Source organism: Malaclemys terrapin, chromosome 22 (assembly GCF_027887155.1).
Source record: "Malaclemys terrapin pileata isolate rMalTer1 chromosome 22, rMalTer1.hap1, whole genome shotgun sequence".
NCBI classification, from domain to species: domain Eukaryota; kingdom Metazoa; phylum Chordata; order Testudines; family Emydidae; genus Malaclemys; species Malaclemys terrapin.
In genome coordinates this window covers 1,833,376-1,853,181 of record NC_071526.1, presented here as the reverse complement: position 1 = coordinate 1,853,181, position 19,806 = coordinate 1,833,376, and the positions used below count along the sequence as shown (strand labels likewise).

The 19,806-nt window shown below is 47.2% G+C and overlaps 1 protein-coding gene across 4 annotated transcripts in view; it reads right to left on the bottom strand.

Moving 5' to 3' along the window:
* EYA3 (EYA transcriptional coactivator and phosphatase 3) overlaps window positions 1-19,806 on the bottom strand; it is a 132,891-nt gene that overhangs the window by 28,797 nt on the left and 84,288 nt on the right. For all 4 annotated transcript variants that reach the window (XM_054011620.1, XM_054011622.1, XM_054011623.1 and 1 more), the window contains 4 exons: window positions 13,130-13,215; window positions 11,589-11,772; window positions 7,024-7,163; window positions 4,945-5,028 (listed from right to left, as the gene is read on the bottom strand). In XM_054011620.1, the coding sequence (XP_053867595.1) occupies window positions 4,945-5,028; window positions 7,024-7,163; window positions 11,589-11,772; window positions 13,130-13,215 (494 nt within the window). The remainder of the gene's footprint in view (window positions 1-4,944; window positions 5,029-7,023; window positions 7,164-11,588; window positions 11,773-13,129; window positions 13,216-19,806) is intronic.

Genomic DNA, 19,806 nt, shown 5'->3' with positions numbered 1-19,806 from the left:
CCACGGACATGTGCTCTGCTACCTGTGCTTGGGACTCGGCCTTGATGAGCCAGTCATGCAGATACGGGAATACCTGCACCTGGCGCTTGCGGAAGAAGGCCGCCACTACCGTCATACACTTGGTGAACACCCGGGGGGCCATTGACAGGCCAAATGGGAGTACCCTGAACTGGTAGTGCCGGCCACTGACCATGAATCTGAGAAAGCGTCTGTGGGCTGGGATAATAGCAATGTGAAAGTATGCGTCCTTCAAGTTGAGGGCGGCGTACCAGTCTCCCGGATCCAAGGAGGGAATGATGGAGGCCAGAGAGACCATGCAAAACTTCACCTTTATGAATGTGTTGAGGTCTCATAGGTCCAGGGTAGGCCAACGCCCACCCTTGGCCTTGGAGGATGAGGAAATACCAGGAGTAGACCCCCTTGCCCCATAATTCCTGAGGAACCTCCTCTATTGCCCCTAGAGCGAGGAGCAATTGCACCTCTTGTAAAAGGCGTTGCTCGTGAGAGGGGTCCCTGAAGAGGAACGGGAAAGGGGGTTGGGAGGGCGGGAGGGAACAGAATTGGATAGAATATCCTGCCCCCACCATGCTGAGGACCCAGCGGTCTGACGTGATCTGAGACCAAGCGCGGTAGAAGCGAGAGAATCGATTCACAAGGGGGGGAGGGATAAAAGATGGCAACTGGTGCACCGGCCTCGGGCGCATCTTCAAAAGTTGGGCTTGGGATCAGGGGGTTGTTTGGCTGAACCCTGGCCTTGGCCTGAGGAGGACTGAGGTGGGCACCTCCTATTATTTCTGCCCCTCCTCCAAGGGGGATCTTGCCAAGGAGGCCCCGGGTAGAGGCGGGACGGGGGCTGAGGTCTAAAGGACTTTCTCTGAGGCGCTGGGGTGTGTAGGCCCAGAGACTCCAGAGTCGCCCGAGAGTCCTTCAGGCTGCACAGGCGCGTGTCCGAATTTTGGGTGAACCGGCCCTCAGTCAAATGGGAGGTCCTGTATAGTGTTCTGGACCTCTGGCGGGATACCCGAAACCTGTAGCCATGCACTGTGCCTCATTGCTATTGCGATGGCCTTGGTTCAAGCCGCAGAGTCTGCCATGTCCAGGGCTGCCTGGAGAGCAGTCCGAGATACTACTCTACCCTCCTCAAGGAGCACACCAAACTCCTTGCACGAATCAGCTGGGATTAACTCCTGAAACTTAGCCAACAAGCTCAAGAATTAAAAGCTATCGGCTAAGTTCTGCCTGCTGATTTACTACGTGAAGCTGGAGCCCACCAGTTGAATAGTCTTTACGGCCAAAGAGATCTAGTTTCTTGGCGTCACGTGACTTAGGTGCGGGACCTGGTTGTCCTTGTCACTCCTTGCGGTTTGCCGCATCAACCACCAAAGTCCCCGGTTGGGGGTGGGTAAAAAGGTGCTCATAGCCATTTTGCGGCACAAAGTAACGTCTCTTGACCCCTTTAGCCATTAGTGGTATAGAGGCCGGGGTTTCCCAGAGCACCTTCATGGTATTCTGAATTGTCCTTATGAGGGGACCCTAGAAGGACCCTCGGGAGTGAGGATGTCCACCATCGGATCTGAATCCTCCATAACCTCCTCTGCCTGGAAGTTGAGGTTAACGTCCATCCTCCGAAGGAGGTCCTGGTGGCCTTTGGTGTCCATTGGTGGTAGAGTGGTGGAGGTGCCCGCCACCACCTCGTCCAGTGAGGAAGAGGAATTGGTTCCCGGGACGGGGTCTTCCTGCCCCTCAGGTTCTCTAGTTCCCAAGTACCTTGGAGCAGCCCACGACCGGAGAATCAGGTGCCACTGACATCGGTGGAGATGGGGCTGTGATTGTATGTGGCCTCTCAACAGCCATGTCCCGTGCTGGGTCCTCAGGGGCCCTAGGGGTGTAGCGTGCCATCGACGTCACTGATGGAGGGGCATGGGGGGCCGATACCACCGATACCGGCCTAGATCCCTGACCTTGAGCCTGGTGGTAGGCCCAAAAAGGCCACTGCACTCGGCCCTGCCACTGGGGTGGCCAAGTGATGGCCAGTGCCGGTTGTTCCGCTCGCCTATGGTGCTGGGATCGGTGCCGGGACCGGGAACGGTGGTGGCTGCATCAGGACACAGACAATTCTGCGTCTGACTCTGATGAGTACTCTGTACCCGACCATGGGGGAGCAGAGCCTGACAGTGCCAGGGAGCGGGACCGGGGAGATGGAGATCGGCGCCGTAACATCATGGGCTTCCCCCAATGATGAATCAACGGCGGTGCCACCATTGGTGCTGTGATGGGTGTCGGAGTTGTCTGGGGTGCCAGGCACGACGCCACAGTCAATGCCGTCACTGGTGCTACTGGCATTGCCTGAGTTTGCGAAGCCGGGTACTGCACCGTCATGCAATGAGGTCTCGAGCCGCCTCCTATGTGTCCAGAACGGAGGGGAGGTCAAGCTTGTCCTCCAAATCGTCCCGGTTAGGAGAGTCTGTTCTCGACGGAGTCAACGGCTCTGCAACTGGGGCCGGAGTCAACGGCGCCGGTTCTTGGGGACCAGACCACGGGTGTCCCACCAAAGGACGCACCCCACTGGAATCTCTCCTCGGCTTCCTGACAGGGGAACGTCCCCTTTCTGGTTTCTTTTTCTTATGTGGCACCGGGGACTGTGAACGGTGCCACCACGTGGCACTGGCCTTGCGGGCTGGGGAGCAGTGCCGGTGCTCCCTGGCGGAGTCCTTCCTCGGTGCCGGGACATCCCGCACCGAGGCCGGTGCACTGTACACCAAGGATGCCAGTGTTGGCTCTGGCTGAAGGGCCGACTCTATCAGGAGGAGCTTCAGGCAACAGTCACGCTCCCTCTTAGTCCTAGGTCTGACCCTCTTGCAAATAGGACACTTATCTGTCTGATGGCCCTCCTCGAGGCACTTTAGACAGGTGGCGTGCGGATCACTTGTTCGCATAGGTTTTTCACACCTCTCGCACGCCTTAAACCCAAGACCGAGGCAAGCCCCAGCGAGTGAAGAGCAGGGGGAAAACCCCCCAAAGTAAGCTAAACTAACCTACACTATTAACTAACTAACAACTATTGAACTATTTACATGGAAAAACAAAGGAACCACTAAGTAAGGCACTTGCAGAAGCAAGAGACTGAGCTGTTCCAATGACCGTCATGGGCGGTAAGAATGAACTGAGCAGGTGGTGGGTTGGCAGGGACATATATACACAGCCATGAAGGCGCCACTCTAGGGGTCTCCACAGCCGACCCAACAGGTACCACTAAGGGAAATCTTTCCAGCTATCGTGCATGCGGAGCGTGCACATACCTACTGGAATGCACATGAGCAATCACTCAAAGAAGAACCTCCAGTTACAGGTAAGTAACCTCCACTTCTTCTTCTTCTTCTTCTTCTTCAAGTGATGGTCCTTATTGTATTCCACTGAAGGTGATTAACAAGCAGTACCTATGTAGTAGGAGTGTGCAAGGAAGATGATGGAGAACCGTGGAATGGCGGACTACTGCACTGAATGAGGTGTCCATTGCAGAATTGTGAACTAAAGCATAATGAGAAGAAAAGGTGTGTACCGAAATCTATGTGGCCACCTTACATGTCTGCAAGGGACACGTTGTGGAGTATGGAGGTAGTTGATGCTTGTGCTCTTGTGGAATGGGCCCATATCCCACCTGGTGGGGACTGTTCCGATAATTGATAGCAGAGCGTAACACATCCGGAGACCCACTTTGAGATTCTCTGGGTGGAGATGGTCTGGCCTTTAATTCTCTCCACTATGGCAACTAACAGTCTAGGAGACTTCCAGAAGGGCTTTGTCCTCTGTAGGTAAAAGGCATGGGTCCTATGGACATTGAGAGAGTGAAGCTACCGTTCCTCATTTGAGGTGTGTGGTTTGGGAAAGAAGGCTGGCAAATGTATAGGTTGATTGAAGTAGAAGCGGGAAACCACTTTTGGTAGAAATTTAGGATGCAAGTGCAGCAAAATTATATCCTTATGAAAAGTGGTGAAAGGGGGGTTTGCCATCATGGCTCCCAGTTTGCCAACTCTTCTTGCAGCGGTGGTAGTCACCAGGCAAGTGACCTTCATAGAAAGAAGAGAAAGTGGTGGACCATAGGTAGCATATGAATCCTCAGACTCAGAGGAACCAGAGTCTTAAATGAATGGGGGTGCCGATGGAATAGGGTATGCTGTAGGAACATGACCAGAAGGAGGCAGATCTGATGTAGGAGAGGGGGTCCTCTTAGCAGGTGAATGGACCAGAACACACGGAGACCTTATCCATTCTAGGGCACACAGTTTGTGCGGCCCAAGAGCACATCCAATTCTCCCTGGCTTCAACGGCACCTGGTTCACGGACGGAACCAGGGCCAGTAAGGGTACCTGCCTCAGGACAGACAATTCACGCTGCGCCAGCGAAGCCATTGCAGGAGGGATGCGTGGTTCAGGAACCGGGATTGGTGGATCTGGCGAACGATGTGACTTCTTGTCACTCTTGTGGGCTCCACCATGGCCAGAACTCACGGCAGTGTAGCATCTTTCTTGGATCTGGAGGAAGACTTACTGCCATGCTTATGCGCATGCTTCTGTGTTTCATGGCTAGGCCCCAGCATCGGGTCCATAGTGCTGGTACAGGCAGAACTGGACTGGGACTCCACAGCAGGAGGTGCACTCCTGGATTGCTCAGGCCAATGTATGGGGGCAGGTGAGGGTTCCCCAGCCAGGATCCAATTGCGGTCCCATGGCAACCTCCATGAGGTGCTTCTTAAGGCACAGAGAAGTCTGACTTCCTGGGTGCGGGCAGGGAAGGAAAGGCATGCATATAACCCTCAGTGGAATACAACAGGACCATCACTCGAAGAAGGAGTATGCATTTTCTACTTCTTTCACCTACAATTAATGTATACTTATTGATAACATTTATGATCTTACCTCTGAGAAAGAGGTAAGACAATATTACCTTTCCATATTTCTGGGCGTACGACCCTGTGAGAAGGGAATGGAAAATGATGATGGTCTCATCCAAGTCCCATAGAAACACTCGCTGGGAAAGGAATTACAAAAGGAGGTTAATCTTGGGATATTCCAACTACCATGCTGCAGCAAACAGAAAAATCATAGAAACGTGGGGCTGAAAGGGACCTCGAGAAGTCATCAAGTCCAACCCCCTGCACCGAGGCAGGACCAAGTAAACCAAGACCATCCCTTACAGGTGTTTGTCTGATTTGTTCTTAAAAACCTCCAATGACAGGGATTCCACAACCTCCATTGGAAGCCTGCTTCAGAGCTTAACTACCCTTATAGTTAAAAAGTTTTCCCTATATCTAACCTAAATCCCTCTTGCTGCAGATTAAGCCCATTACTTCTTGTTCTACCGCCAATGGACATAGAGAATAATTGATCCTCATCCTTATTATAACAGCTTTTAACATATTTAAAGACTTATCAGTTCTCCCTCAGTCTTCTTCTCTCAAGACTAAACATGTCCAGCTTTTCCTCACTGTCAGCTTTTTCATCATTTTTATTGCTCTCCTCTTGGACTCTCTTCAATTTATCCAGATCTTCCTTAAAGTGCGGTACCCAGAACTGGACACTGCACTCCAGCTGAGGCCTCACCTGTGCCGAGTAGAGCGGGACAATTACCTTCTGTGTCCGATGATATGTATACATGTAAAAAGCCACATGGCGCAGCTGAGCTGCTGTAGCACTTCAGTGCGGACACTCACTACAGCAAAGTAGTTAATCTACCTCCCCGAGAAGCAGTAGCAAGATCAATGAAAGAATTCTTCTGTTGACCTAGCAGTGTCTACACCAGGGATTAGGTTGGCATAGCTATATCTCTCAGGGGTGTGGATTTTTCATACATACAACACCTTCTGCTAACACTCCCTAGCATGGTACCAACTGCCTCACATTGTTGACTCATATTCGATTTGTGATCCACTAGAACTCCTAGATTCTTTTTAGCAGTTATTCCCCATTTTGAGCTGTGCATTTGATTTTTGCTTTTTAAGTATATTACTTGGCACTAGTTTTGTCTGAAATCAACAAGGTGGAATTCAGTACAGTTCTGAAATATTGTATTGAATTCTAATCCTGTCCTTTAAAGCACTTGGAACCCCTCCCAACTTGGCATCGTCCACAAATTTTATAAGCATACTCTCCATTATCCAAGTCATTAATGAAATATTGAACAGTACCACACCCAGGACAGATCCCCGCGGGACCTGATTTGACACACCCTACCAGTCTCACAGCGAACCACTGATACGTACTCCGACTAGTCTTTCAACCAGCTGTGCACCCACCTTAAAGTAATTTCATCTAGACTACATTTCATGAGTTTGCTTATGAGAATGTTGTGTGGGACTGTGTCAAAAGGTTTACTAAAAAGCAAGATATATCATATCCATTGCTTCCTCCTTAATCACGAGACCAGTAACCCTAACAAAGAAGGAAATTAGGTTGGATTGGTATAATTTGTTCTTGAAAAATCCAAGCTGGCCATTCCTTATAACCTTATTATCCTCTAGGTGCTTACAAAAGGATTGCTTAATAATTTGTTCCAATATTTTCCCAGGTACCAAAGTTAGGCTGACTGGTCTATAATTCCCCACATCCTTGTTGCTTCCCCTTTTAAAGTTAGGTACTAAGGTTTGCCCTTCTCCAGTCCTCTGCAACCTCACCTGTCCTCCAGGAGTTCTCAAAGATAATTGCTAACAGTTCCAAGATAGCTTCAGCTAGTTCCTTAAGTACCCTAGGATGAAGTTCATCAGGCCAAGCTTGCTCTGTCACCCACTTTGTGGTTAGGTGGAGTGTCCCCTATAGGAATGGCCCACCGCTCTTTTATCGAGCTCCATCAACAGTGTCTTAATTTTGTGCCTCTGGTTAGAGAGCGGCATTTCTGGACTTCCAGTGCTCCTCTTGTTTTTTACCCAATTATCCCAGCCCCTTTCCCCTGCCAGAAAGGGGAAGGTAGACACGCTGGCATGACTGCTCTTCCAAAACGACTAATCAGAAAACCAGACTGTTCACTTACTTCCAGTTCACTGTCCTGAGGGGAGGAGGCATCTGCTTTCCTCTTGCCCCTGTTTTTCCCAGCCATGTTTTTCCTAGTCTGCTCATCTAACTCTTTACTGGCTGTTGCTCTTGGCAAAGATGGACTTGTGGATGGATCTCCTAAAAGAAACACACAACACTGTTCCCATCTCATGATCATACAAAATAAGCACCCAGTCCCAACACACCTCTCCTCCTGACAGCTCTTGGCCATATATCAGAGTCAGGACACACGAGATGTTATTGCACCTCACTGAGGCACCAGCAGCTGAATACCTACATAGAGCAAATGCATAGTTTTTCTGTCCAGTCATGTCAATACACACCCATCTCCCCAGTCAATTCAGCAGTAAGCCATGATGGGGGCACAGTCAGACGGTACATCTACAGTGCTGGCCCAGGTCAGGTGTCTCAGGTTTGTGGGGCTTGAGATATGGGACTAAAAATTGAATGTAGACGCTTGGGCTGCAACCCAGGGTCTGAGACCCTACGAGGGGAGGGCCTCAGAGCCTGGGCTCCAGTCAGAGTCGACACTGCAATTTTTACCCCCACAGCCCAAGCCTGTGTTAGTTGCCCTGGGCTCTGAGATTTGTGCCATAGATTTTTTTTTTTTTTTTAAATAGCGTAGACCTGGGGTCAGCAACCTTTCAGAAGTGATGTGCCAAGTCTTCATTTATTCACTTTAATTTAAGGTTTCGTGTGCCAGTAATACATTTTAATGTTTTTAGAAGGTGTCTTTCTATAAGTCTATAATATATAACAAAACTATTGTTGTATGTAAAGTAAATAAGGTTTTTACAATGTTTAAGAAGCTTCATTTAAAATTAAATTAAAATGCAGAGCCCCCCAGACCGGTGGCCAGGACCCGGGCAGTGTGAGTGCCACTGAAAATCAGCTTGTGTGCCATAGGTTGCCTACCCCTGGTGTAGACATACCCAGAAATGAATGCTGTTAGCTGGCTAAGGTACAAGATCAATGGCAGAGTTCCTCCAGCCACCTAAGAATTGTACCAAGAATAAAACCCTCCTCTGCCTTACTGCTATTAGAGCTACTTCTATTTAAATTTCATTTAAAAAATGGTAACTCAATATTTGTAGAGGGTTCCTGCAAGACCCTGAGCCCTGAGAAAGAGTTCTCTTGGAAAGGATTCTGACCCATTTTAGAGTACACTTATTATTAAGTTAGTTCATCTCACATCTCGTTTCCCCCAGGTTCCTGGGCTAGTTGGATGCCTTTCCTCACTGCCCATCCCCCAGCAGTTAGTACCTTGTACCACTTTCAATGCAGTGTGAAATAGGAGAGACTCAACAGGGAGTATTAAACCACCCCTGTTTAGTTAACTGTTGCTGGAGGGCCAAGAGATCCTGCCAAAAAGGCAGCAGGTCTAACAGGTGAGGTGCAATAGTAGGCATTAATTTCCCTCTTTAAAGTATTTTAAGCTACTGAACTGGGAGCCCTAAATCTAAAATCAGGTTTTTTTAAAGCAGCAGCTAGTTAAACTCGGCCCCACAACTTTCTCAGCCTTTGCCAAGCAGCCTAGCCAGGCTCTGGCTTAACACTCCTCCCACAGTGGCACATCAAAAGGGAAACCACCACTGCCCCCTCAATCCTACTGCGAGGGGCTCAGGAAGTAATAGAGCCGTCTCTACCCCTGTAAGAAAGGGATGTGGGCTTTTTGGTGATGAGGTCCCAATCATGCACTATTGTGAGTTGAATCATGACATGACATCAGCAGAAAAGGTCAGCCAGCCAACGGGAAAACAGCTTTAGACCAACAGTTAAATCCTTCTCGGCTACATTTGCTGCATCTTTTAACTAAAATACCTGACAAAAGACTGGGGAAATTAACGGGACACACAAAGACATTTATATACAAAGTACTTTCTGGAATTTCTCTTTTCCTGGTTTCTACCTCAGATCAATGAGGAAATTTCACCCAACAATTCCAGCATGAAGGCCAATGAGTTGTAGTTAAATTAGGGCATTTCTTTTAGAAGGACATCTGATCTTGATTTAAAGAGTCCAAATGATGGAGAATTTACTGCATTGCTTAGCAATCGGTTTCAATGGTTAATTACACTCACTATTAAAAAAAAAAAGTATATCTTAGTTCCAGGTGAACTTTGCTGACCAACTCCCAGCCACTGGATCTTGTTATGCCTTTGAATGTTAGATTAAAGAGCCTGCTACAATCAGAAATCTTGTCCCTGTAAATATTTATAGATGAATGATAAGATGAACAGGTTGAGCTCCTTCACCACTCGCAGCAAGGCAGGTTTTCTAGGCCTTGAATTATTCTTACAGCTTTTCTCTGTTTTTAAAACATCCTTCCTCTCTTGGTGCCTCATTTTCCCAGCTGTACAATGTGGGTTTTGTAAAGTGCTTTCACATCCTCTGACAGGGCTGCCAATTTCGTTTGGATGTATTCTTGAAGGTTTCATCACATGACAATCTTTAATTAAAGATGTTTCTTTAATTTCTGGAGATTCCAGGACAATTCTGGAGGTTGGCAACCCTCTCCCCCTACATATGAAATCTCTGTGTGAGACTATGACACATACTAGGGGATAGGACACTTCATAGCTTGTGAAGGCTGAGTTCATTGCACCCACCAGGGGCTTACTGTATCCCTCCATCAGCCCCCTGTGGGCCACCCTCCCATCCCCCTCTACTTTAAGGACTCCCAGCAACTCTCCCACACACCCCTCACACCAGGGGCTCTGTGTGCCCCCATTTCCTCCTCCCTCTATACCAGGGTCCCCCATTAACCCCCAAGTCAGGGGCTGTGTGCAACCCATTCCCCCTTCTACCTCAGGCCAGGGGCTGTGCACGCCACCATTTCTTCCTCCCTCCATTCCAGGATCCCCCATTCTGCCTCCTATGTCAGTAGTTTTGCCCTGTGTGTACCCCATTTTCCTTCATACCAGGGTCCCCCTCCCAGCTAGGGTCCCTCATTCCCAAGGTGTTCGCATCCCCCTTACTCCTATACCAAGGTCCCCTATTCTTTTCCCCACTGGGATTTTCTGCTATCCCCTTCTTCCCCTCATGTCAGGGGCACTGTGCATGCCCCCATTCTTCTCACCCCCAACCATGGCTCTGTATGACCCCCCACCTTTATTCATCATTATTATTTCTCTTCTTTCTGCCTGGGAGTAAAGTAATTCAGGGTGTTAACACATTACACTCAATTGGGGGGGGGGCAGAGATTAGATGCAGGGTACTGTTATGCTGGAAGATACTCATCGGTGTAATCTGTCAGTTCTTTGATCTACAGCCAATTGCACAGGTACATGAAGCTGTGGCTGTGCTAAACACACGGTAACGGCTCCATGTATCCCCCATTTTCCCCTTCCTGGTTTTCCAATTTCCCCCCAACACAACAGGGTGCACACTGATACCTAGAACATTTGCTGAAATTAGGAATTAATTGGACAGGGCATTCAGAAGTTATCCTGTGACAGACAGACAGGCAAATACCATCAAATTGAGTGTAAGGCCTCAAGCTCAGCCCATAAATATAAGTGCAAAGTGAGTGTGTCTTTTTCCCTCAGGATCTCTCCTCATAACCTTCCCAACCCTAACTTTCACCAGCTCATCCTACCATAGCCAAGGGAAGAGGTCATCACGGGGAAGTTGGGTCTATCAGAGTAGAGAGGGGCAAAACATCTGCTAATTTAGAAAAGAAAATGTCAGCTCCCCTTCCTCTGCAGAGCCTGGTTTAACTTTCATTTCCCTTCCCTGAAGGGCCTTAGAAACAACTAATGGGATGGCTCTGGGTATCGCTTAGAGCTAGAGGAACTGTGTGAAACTTGATCCACTCAGAAAGGAGTCTTTACTTAGCGCACGTTTGTTTCCCCTCACTGGAAGAAGAAAGTTGCTTCAGAAGCACTGTGAAAAATGGATGTCACCATGGGGGAACAGGCAACAAGCAGAGCTGCCTTCATCAGTGCCAGTTAATATGACAAAGGGGATTGGAGGAAGGCAAGGGAAGAATTTCATGAGCAATGCTGGGAAAGAACTTGTTCTCATGCAGAGACTTTCAGAGCTAAGGAATCCCAGATGCTTTGCACAACTCTGAGTTAGATGCCCGCAGTGCAGTGACACAGCTGCACTAGCTCATACATGAGAGCATGTTATTGAGAGAGGGAATGTTGGCCATTCCCCCAAAATTATCTTTAACTTTTATTTGAAGTGTTCCAAGGGATCTTTAATTCCCACCTGACAGCAGCCACCAGAGACAGGCAGAAGTTTAATGCAGATGGCACCTATAACCATATGACCTCCGCAGTCTTCCACATCATACTGAAGGGTGTGTAGTGGGAGCATAGGATAAAGAATGGGTCAGGCAACCAGATATTTTAGGCCCAAAGGAGAAACAAAATGGCAAAAATCCTTCCCTGAAAATGGACGGAATATGCGCTGCACACATCAACACACAACGATGCCCCTTATTACACTTCTGAATTGCACTCCCTGCTAGGCCCGCCAGCGTGCTGTATAACAAAGGAGGTCTGAAATCCACCCTACTAAAGCTGCAGCACTTACCAGATAAATGTCTATGCGCCGTCCGCGTAGGCACCATGGCATTTGCTTTTTCAATTGGATATGTGGTGGTTGCTAACATGGTACTCTCCAGGCTGCTATCCGCTGGCGCTATAACCCCGAAGCCAGAACTTGGGTAGCATGGCTGGTATTGGCTTTGGCCAAGAATTGTGTAGGTAGGATATTCCTATTCAAAGAAAGGATCAAATAAGATAGGAAAAGGCTGTTCCTCAGAAAACACTGAAAACCAAATGGGCTGCTGGGCTAGAATGCCTTTGGGACAGAGAAGCGCCAGCAAAAGTTCAGGCTCTCTCTGCTTTGGCCCCCAGCACCGTGAGAGCGCTCTACGGCAGAAAGAGCTGGTCCCCAAGGGGGAAAGAGCAAGTAGGCAGACAGGATCGCCCACTCCAAACTTACGGAGGGAGAAGAAACAGTGTTGCCTGCTATGAATGGTTTTTAAATTCCAACTATATCAGAAGGGTTCTCCCTCTCTGCTCACCATCTTGTCAGACTCTTTGGATGCATCCCCTTCCCCTTTCCTTGCTGAGGGAGACTGAGAAGGGTTTAAAAAGCTGTGTGACTATATTCTTCGCTGTAGAATTCTACACTTGAAAATTAGGTTGGCATAACTACGTCGATCAGGGCTGTTCAAAATCTACCCCCCTAAGCAGCGTAGTTCAGTTGACCTAAGTCACTGTGTAGACAGAAGAATTCTTCCATTGACCTAGCTACTCCTGCTTGTGGAAGTGGATTCCCTACACTACCAGAAGACCTCATCTCAGTGGTGTAGGTAGCGTCTACGCTGAAGCGCTCCAGCTGTGCTGTTGTAGTGTTATAAGTGTAGATAAGCCCTAAGCTAATGATAGTTATGCTACTTACACTTCTGTAGTGCCTGCCACACAGGGATCTCCAAGTGCTTTATGGTTACTGACCCTCACTTCTCTCTAAATTGACAGGGTGGGAAACTGAGGTACAAGGAAGTGAAGTGACTTGCTCAAGGTCCCAAAGAAAATCTGTAGTGGTCAGGAGAATCACAGAATCATAGAATATCAGGGCTAGAAGGGACCTCAGGAAGTCATCTAGTCCAACCCCCTGCTCAAAGCAGGACCAATCCCCAGACAGATTTTTGCCCCAGATCCCTAAGTGGCCCCCTCAAGGACTGAACTCACAACCCTGGGTTTAGAAGGCCAATGCTCAAACCACTGAGCTATCTCAGCTATCTACTGACTCCCAGCCCTGTACTTTAACCACAGAAGTAATTCTCCACACACAGTGAACTTGCTCTCTGTAAATCCAGTGCCCAACAACAAAATTTTGAATTTACTTCATGCCCCAACTAGATGTCCCCATTGGCAAGAAAATGCTGCAGTGAACAAGCTCTGGGGACCATTTAAAGTGGTGACAAATATTTAGCCTTAAAATACTCAAGTACTTAAAAAAAATGAATAAACAGTTACACTCCAACTACTGTGATGTCAGAATATTTGAAAATAAAAGCTACACCAGATATGCCCGAGAGAAGAAAAGCTAGCAAGATGTTTTACCTGGTGCGAGATGCTGGCTACAGCTGGTGTTGAAATATTGACAACAGTCGAGGACGTGGAGACTGGGCTAGCATTGGTAGTTGATGCTGTAAAAAAACAAATAAATCAAAGAATGACCATATGTTAATATATTTTAATAATGTAAAAGGGAGAAGACCTATTGTAACTGTGAAGCAGTCACATTTCTAGTCCTAACTACACTAACTAATAGCTTAAACAGAGTTTGCCAGGACAGTAGGGATGGAGCGTAATGTTTTAAAACTATGTTTTTATAATGTGCTATATCACACTTTTCATAAGGCCTTGCCCCCTCCATTCCTGCCACGCAAATAGTGCTAATTAGGTTAATGTCATGTGTTTTTCTATTAATTTGTATTTCAAATTTTGGGACAACAAAGACCAGAACACAAGATGTATTTGTCTGTATTTGTTACAACAGATAAAAACAAATAAATCAATACTAACAGTAAGAGATCTGAATAGCATTTAAATTAGTTCTGATAACATTTTTATCCAACATTGTGGATGAGGCCTTAAAATATTTGATCCCACTGAATTCAACAACTTCAGGAAATACTAAAACCCATTTAAATCATTACATATAAAGCTACTTCATACTGAGAAACTGTTGGTATTTAACCTTTGAAATCCATGTGAAATTACAAGTATTTTCTGGAACAGGTTCCTTGAGATCACTGTTGACAGCAGCTCTGTGAGACAGACCATGCACTTACAGATACAATTTTACTAGAACAAATATTTTGAGATGCTTAGCAACCCGGTCTATAGAAGGGTTGCATTTTCAGCCAATTTTAGTTCACCTGAATCCCTGGAGGCGCCTCCCTTTGGGGAGGGATGTAAATTAGAGCATTTATGGTTTTCAAGTAGCAGAATAGTCAGATTAGACTGCGGTCTGCTTTGGGTCTCAGGCGGCCGAAACCCAAAATGACACGTCCAGTGAAATCCAAAAGTACACATTAGGTGCAATCAGAGAATGCCATTATGCCTCCGTCATGCCTGCCCAAACTCCATAAAAACAAAGGTTCCTGGTAGCACAGATTGTAAAGAAATCTTTGTGGAAACTGCACAGTATCATCCATCTTATCACCTGCCATAAAAAAAATAATAATTTTCTACAGATACCACCTGTGGAGGAATCTCAGCACGTGACTGAAAAACAACCCAGGCTCTTCAATGGTTTGGTGTTTTCCCATCCTTGAGAGAGGCAGCGGAAGGGAAGAACTCACACCAGGCCCTTCCTGTCATTGCATGCTGCCTCCTGGTGAGTCTAGATGCTGCCCTTTGAGGATTCCAGTCAGTTCCTTCAATTTAGTAGGAGTTGAAGCTCCCGAAAAGAAAAACTGATCCAAGATGTGCCTTAGAGAAAAAGGAAAATCCCGGTGCAAGAAAAAAATACCCAAGAAAGGTGACCTTCCCTCAGAGAGGTGAGAGAGAACCCTCCAAGATGGCATCTCAAGAAACGCAGAATGACAGTGAGGTAATTCTCTCTTCTCTAAAGACACCATTGGTGCAGGAATGCCATCCTGAAGAGGAAGCCCCACAGAAAGAGGAGTTTAGCACATTTAGAAGATGCCCTTTCTCAAAACAACACACACAGCACAGCTGTTTGGAAACTCTCCTCACCAACCCAGAAGCAGAACTCTGCAATGGATCCTGTGGAAGCCTCAGAGGAATTTCATCACCTTGGGATCCCTGCACCCAGACAGAAGCCTTAGCAAGGAAAGGGGAACATGGGGAACAACTGCACAAGGTGATGTGTTCTTGGAGAAAGAGAACCAACTATTTATTGTGAGCCCCACTCGGGTGGAATCTCTCAATGGGAAACATCTAGTGCCCTGCCTCCGCTCCATCCACACTGGCAGAGCCATTGGCCCCATGCAGAATCCATTAAGACCTACAGAAACTCCTTTGAAAAGTCTGTGGGGAGGAAAATCTGATTCCTGCTCCCAGTACGGAGCTAGGAGAAGCCTGAGAGCCCGCAGAGCGGGGGAGGGAGGGAATGATTGGGGAAGCTGGTCAGGAAGCCAGGACACCTGTAGGATCCTCTGGGGAAACCTGCAAAGCTTAAGAGCTCTGTAGGGCTACAGGAGTCACTAGGGTCAAGGTGAGGTGAAGTCCTTGTGCTGCTGCTGTGCCCCCACTGTTCATGGGTACCTACGGTGGCACATTGTAAATCCCTCACCTTTGTGAACAGTACAGAATGGTTTTGTAACACTAACCATAACAGGATTTTCCATCTTTATCTCAAGTCCCAGGACTTGCCCTTGCCTACCCCTTGGGATCAAAGAAGCATCTCAGATTTGAGCAAGGAATTGTCTATGGCCACAGGCCACACACACACTTTCCAAAGTTGAAATAAAAGATTTTTGAGGAGTTAGAGGGGAGGCCAAGATCAGGCTTACAATGGAAAGCAAGTCTCAGCCTTAACCAGGGACAGGAGGCTGCTGCTCCATTAAAATGGGTCAAAGAAACTATAGAAAGGAAAAAAACAAATTGGGATTCTGGTAGCAACACAGACATGCTTCCTCTTGTTACCCAACACCCTGAGGATATCGCCTTGTCATGGCCCACCTGTTTACATATTGTAATGTACCAAGTCTTTAATAGGGTTATATTAAACTGTGTCAGCAATGCTCTTTCAGCAACCGCCTGACACAGGTTACCCTGAGGGTCAACAATTCTTCTGTGTGTGTGAGTGCCACAAATACAGCAACATTGTTCTGCCCTTCTGACATGCCAAAAGGAATTATCCCCAGGGCCCATGTTTAAATGGAGTCACAGAGATTTGTGTCTTCCTTCTGTTATCCCACCCCCAGTTTTCTTTATTTCTCCCTCCTGTTTCCAGATTGCTTCTCCAGACCCTGCATCTTCACCGCCCCCCTCACTGCTCCATTCACCCCAGAATGCTCTACTTCAACCATCCTAAAATGCCCTATCCTGCTCTGCTTCACATGCTAAAAACAGAGAGCCGAGCAAAGCAAAAGTAGAATTGACAAATTTTGTAAGTTTGACTTGGCTGCTTTGCTCCTACATGGAGTGGAGCAGTGAGGGAGGCAAGGAACAGCGGTTCCTTCCACATCTGACCAGACTGGTTTGTGCCCCCTCTGGCATGCAGGGTGGGAGTTGCGGGTTCCCGGGTGTATACATTAGCAAAATTAGCTCAAAGAAAATCATCTGCTTTTCAGCTCCAGGGGGAGCTTTTATGTTCATCTGAGTACACTACCCAAGTTTGCTAAGTCAGTAAGTGCACCTGGGCATTCACCAGAGTCCTGAGCCATGGCATTACTTAGGCAGAAGTCTGAAGACCAAAACATGCAGAACTTGAACTAAAATACATATCAACTGGGCCAATAATACAGCATAACCACATACCACTGAATACATATTCTCCTGTAATTTCTGTCAGGTTTTTTAGGGTTTGTTTTAAAGAGCATTTATTCTGAATAATTATGCTTAAGTAACATTAAGACTCTAGCTGCCACCTTATCTCTCTTAGCCCCTTTGACTCTGAAGTCAAACAAATGAACAGTCTGTTCTACTAAAGTGCTTTTCCACTCCTCCAGCTCTGCCCTTGATCCTTTCCATTTTGGATTCTGCTCTTTCCACTACATTAATGGCCTCTCCAGGATCACTACTACTGGCTTTCTAATAGCTACATCTACAGGGATCTTACTTGCCCTCATCTTTCTTGCTTTCTGTTACTTTTGACACAGCTGATCATGTTCTCTTCCAATCTCATCTCTTCTGTGTGTCAGAGATCTCCGGCATCTCCTCTTACCTTGCTGACAGCATCTTATTCTGCAGCATGTCCTTTAATAGGGGAGGAGCAGCTCTCTCTTGGTGTCCCAAATAGTTCTAGGTTTCAGAGTGGCAGCCGTGTTAGTCTGTATCAGCAAAAACAACGAGGAGTCCTTGTGGCACCTTAGAGACTAACACATTTATTTGGGCGTAAGCTTTCGTTCTGTTCTCAATATCCACCTCTTCTCCTCTCCCAGTGACCATAACTTCTTGGATACTTTCAACTACCACCTCTATGGTGAGGTTACCAAATCTACCACATTCACTCCAAAAACTGACCTGATCTTTCCTCCTAACCCCACCATTCCATCTCCCTTCCTTTTCTGTCTACACTGACAACTTCTCCCTCCCTCTCTTCCAGGCTCATATCTCAGTGCTCCCTCCTCCTCCCAGCATCCAGTGCCTTGCTAAATCCTAAAGTTTTTCTTCCTACTATCCCCCAAATTCACCCTCCCCTCACTGTCCCCAAAGCAAAGACCTCTCTCATCTTTCCCTTTAACCATCTCCCGCCTGGCCAAATGCCGCTGCTAAATTTGCATCTCCCCTGCTCAGACCACACCAGCCTTTTCATTCAGACTTCCTGTCATCATCAACAAGCCCTACCTAAGCTTGCCCCTGGTTACATCTAGCATGGCCACTCACACATCCACAGAACACCAGACATTCCAGTACTTCTGGGAATGATGTGAGCCGACCCCCACTTGTGAGATCTCGCACGCACCATGCCACATGATGGACACCATTTTGAAAAGCGTGCTGCTGCACCCCATGCAGCAAGATTATGCCAGAGGGCAGGGGGCTCTTCAAAATGACATCCCCCATCCAATACCTGGTGAAACCACATCCAGTTTGGTCTCAGTACCGGACGGGGGACAATCCTTAGAAAAGCAGGACTGTCCGGCTTAAAACTAAATGGAGAGCCTGCCTAGCTAAATCCCAACTCACTCCTCTCTCCCTTCCCTGTCCTCTTGCCAGCCTATCTCCTTTTGCCCCCTCTGGCTTTGCCCTCTTTATCATGCTGCCCTAAATCCAGAACATTCTCCCTCTCCTCATCAAGTGCCTTCTCTCTCTTTCAGCCACACCTCTTAATCTCCTCCCACAACTCCAGTAACCATGGATGAAGTTACCATCCTTCATGTCACTCAGGCCCATCCCTGCGGGTTATCTTCAACCCGGCCCTCTTTCTAGAGATGTATGACCAGGCAGTGCCTAAACCCTGCCAATTTTTCCTGAGTAACATCCTTTCCTCTCCATCCACAACTCCCATCCAGATTCCCATCACCTTGTGTCTTGACTTCTGTACCCTCCTCTTTTCCAGCCTGGACAAATCCCATCTTGCCCCATTTGTATCCATTCAAAGTGCTGCTGCAGAGATCATTTTCCTAGCTCATGGCTTCGAGCACATCACCCCTCTCTCTGCATCCCTCCACTGGGTCCCCGTTCTCCACTGCACCAAACACAAAACTATTGTCTTCACTTCCAAGGCCCTTCAAGCCTTACCCCCACCCATCTATTCTCTGTCACGCGATGGTGATGCTGCTCTGCCCACGATATTGGCCTTCAATGCCTACTGGTTAACCTTTCAAACGCACCTTTGGGCTGTCCCCCCGGCTGCCTCTAACACTTGGGAGGAGCTGCCTGGAACCATCAGCAAAGCACCTTAGTATCTTCCTTCCAATCCCTCCTGAAAACCCCCTGATGCCTACAACGGTTAGGCAGGTTGTGACCACTGCCTATCATGGTGAGTAGTGCTGTATGATTGTTTCTTGGTTCTCCCCTATCTGTCTGTTCTATTCACCTGTTCTCTAATCTGAGACTTCAATTAGAAGTTCTTTGGAACAGAGACTATCTTTTTGTTATACATGTACCAAGTCTACCACAATGGGGTCATAATCATTGACTGAGGCTCCTAGGTGCTACTACAATACAAATAAATAATCCCTCCTTCCTTCTCCTCACTACTAATCCCCGCCTCTCTTTCTCCTGAATTGCCGTCCCACGTCTTGTCTTTCTGTCTCATTCTGATGGTGGTGATGTGGGGTATGACAGAAGTAAGGAATAGCTCTTATCGGAGCTTGCAAAACTCTCTCTAGAAAATGTCATTATCTCTATATGATGAGATGATAATAGTGACCGTGAAAAAAGCTGGACAATTCAAAGGGAAGACTGACACTTTCCAGAAAGCATAATTATGCTCTGAAAGGCAGTTCCATCCAAAGGATAACATGGGGCTCCAAATTTATACTCTCACTGCGTATCAAATGCGTACAGTTTGTAAGTGAAGAACCTCAAACTCCAAGAATCTGAGGGTCAAGTTGGATTTCTTCTACCTCTCACATCACCCCCGGTGAGCCTGTATTCTGCAATTGGAACTTAGATGGCAATTCTAGTGATGATGCAGGACACAGGACAGCATTCAGCAACCTCTTACATATCATCTTATTTTTATGGCAATTTCCAAAGAAGTGAAAATTTATTTTTGTCAACAAAGGTACACGCAGAGCAGCTTCACTGAAAGGTGCCATTTCTAGACAGACAGTCACTTTTCCATTTTAACTCACAACAAATCGATGTTTCCAGTGGTCCCTTCTAACCCTATGATGGGAAATGAGTTCAGGATAAATGCATCCTTGGGCCTTTCCTGATCACAATGCAGTGAGCTGAGAAAGCATCCACCTTAATGATGCACTTCATCAGCTGTACAATTTATGTCATGTTAAAGCCCACACAAATGAGAAACTAGCACTTCTTGAAATTCCTTTCTGAAAAGGCATTTCTAGGAGGTTCTCAAAAATCCGAGAAATTTGTCAAAGGATGAATTTTCACCGGAAAACACATTTTCACTAATAAAATGGCAA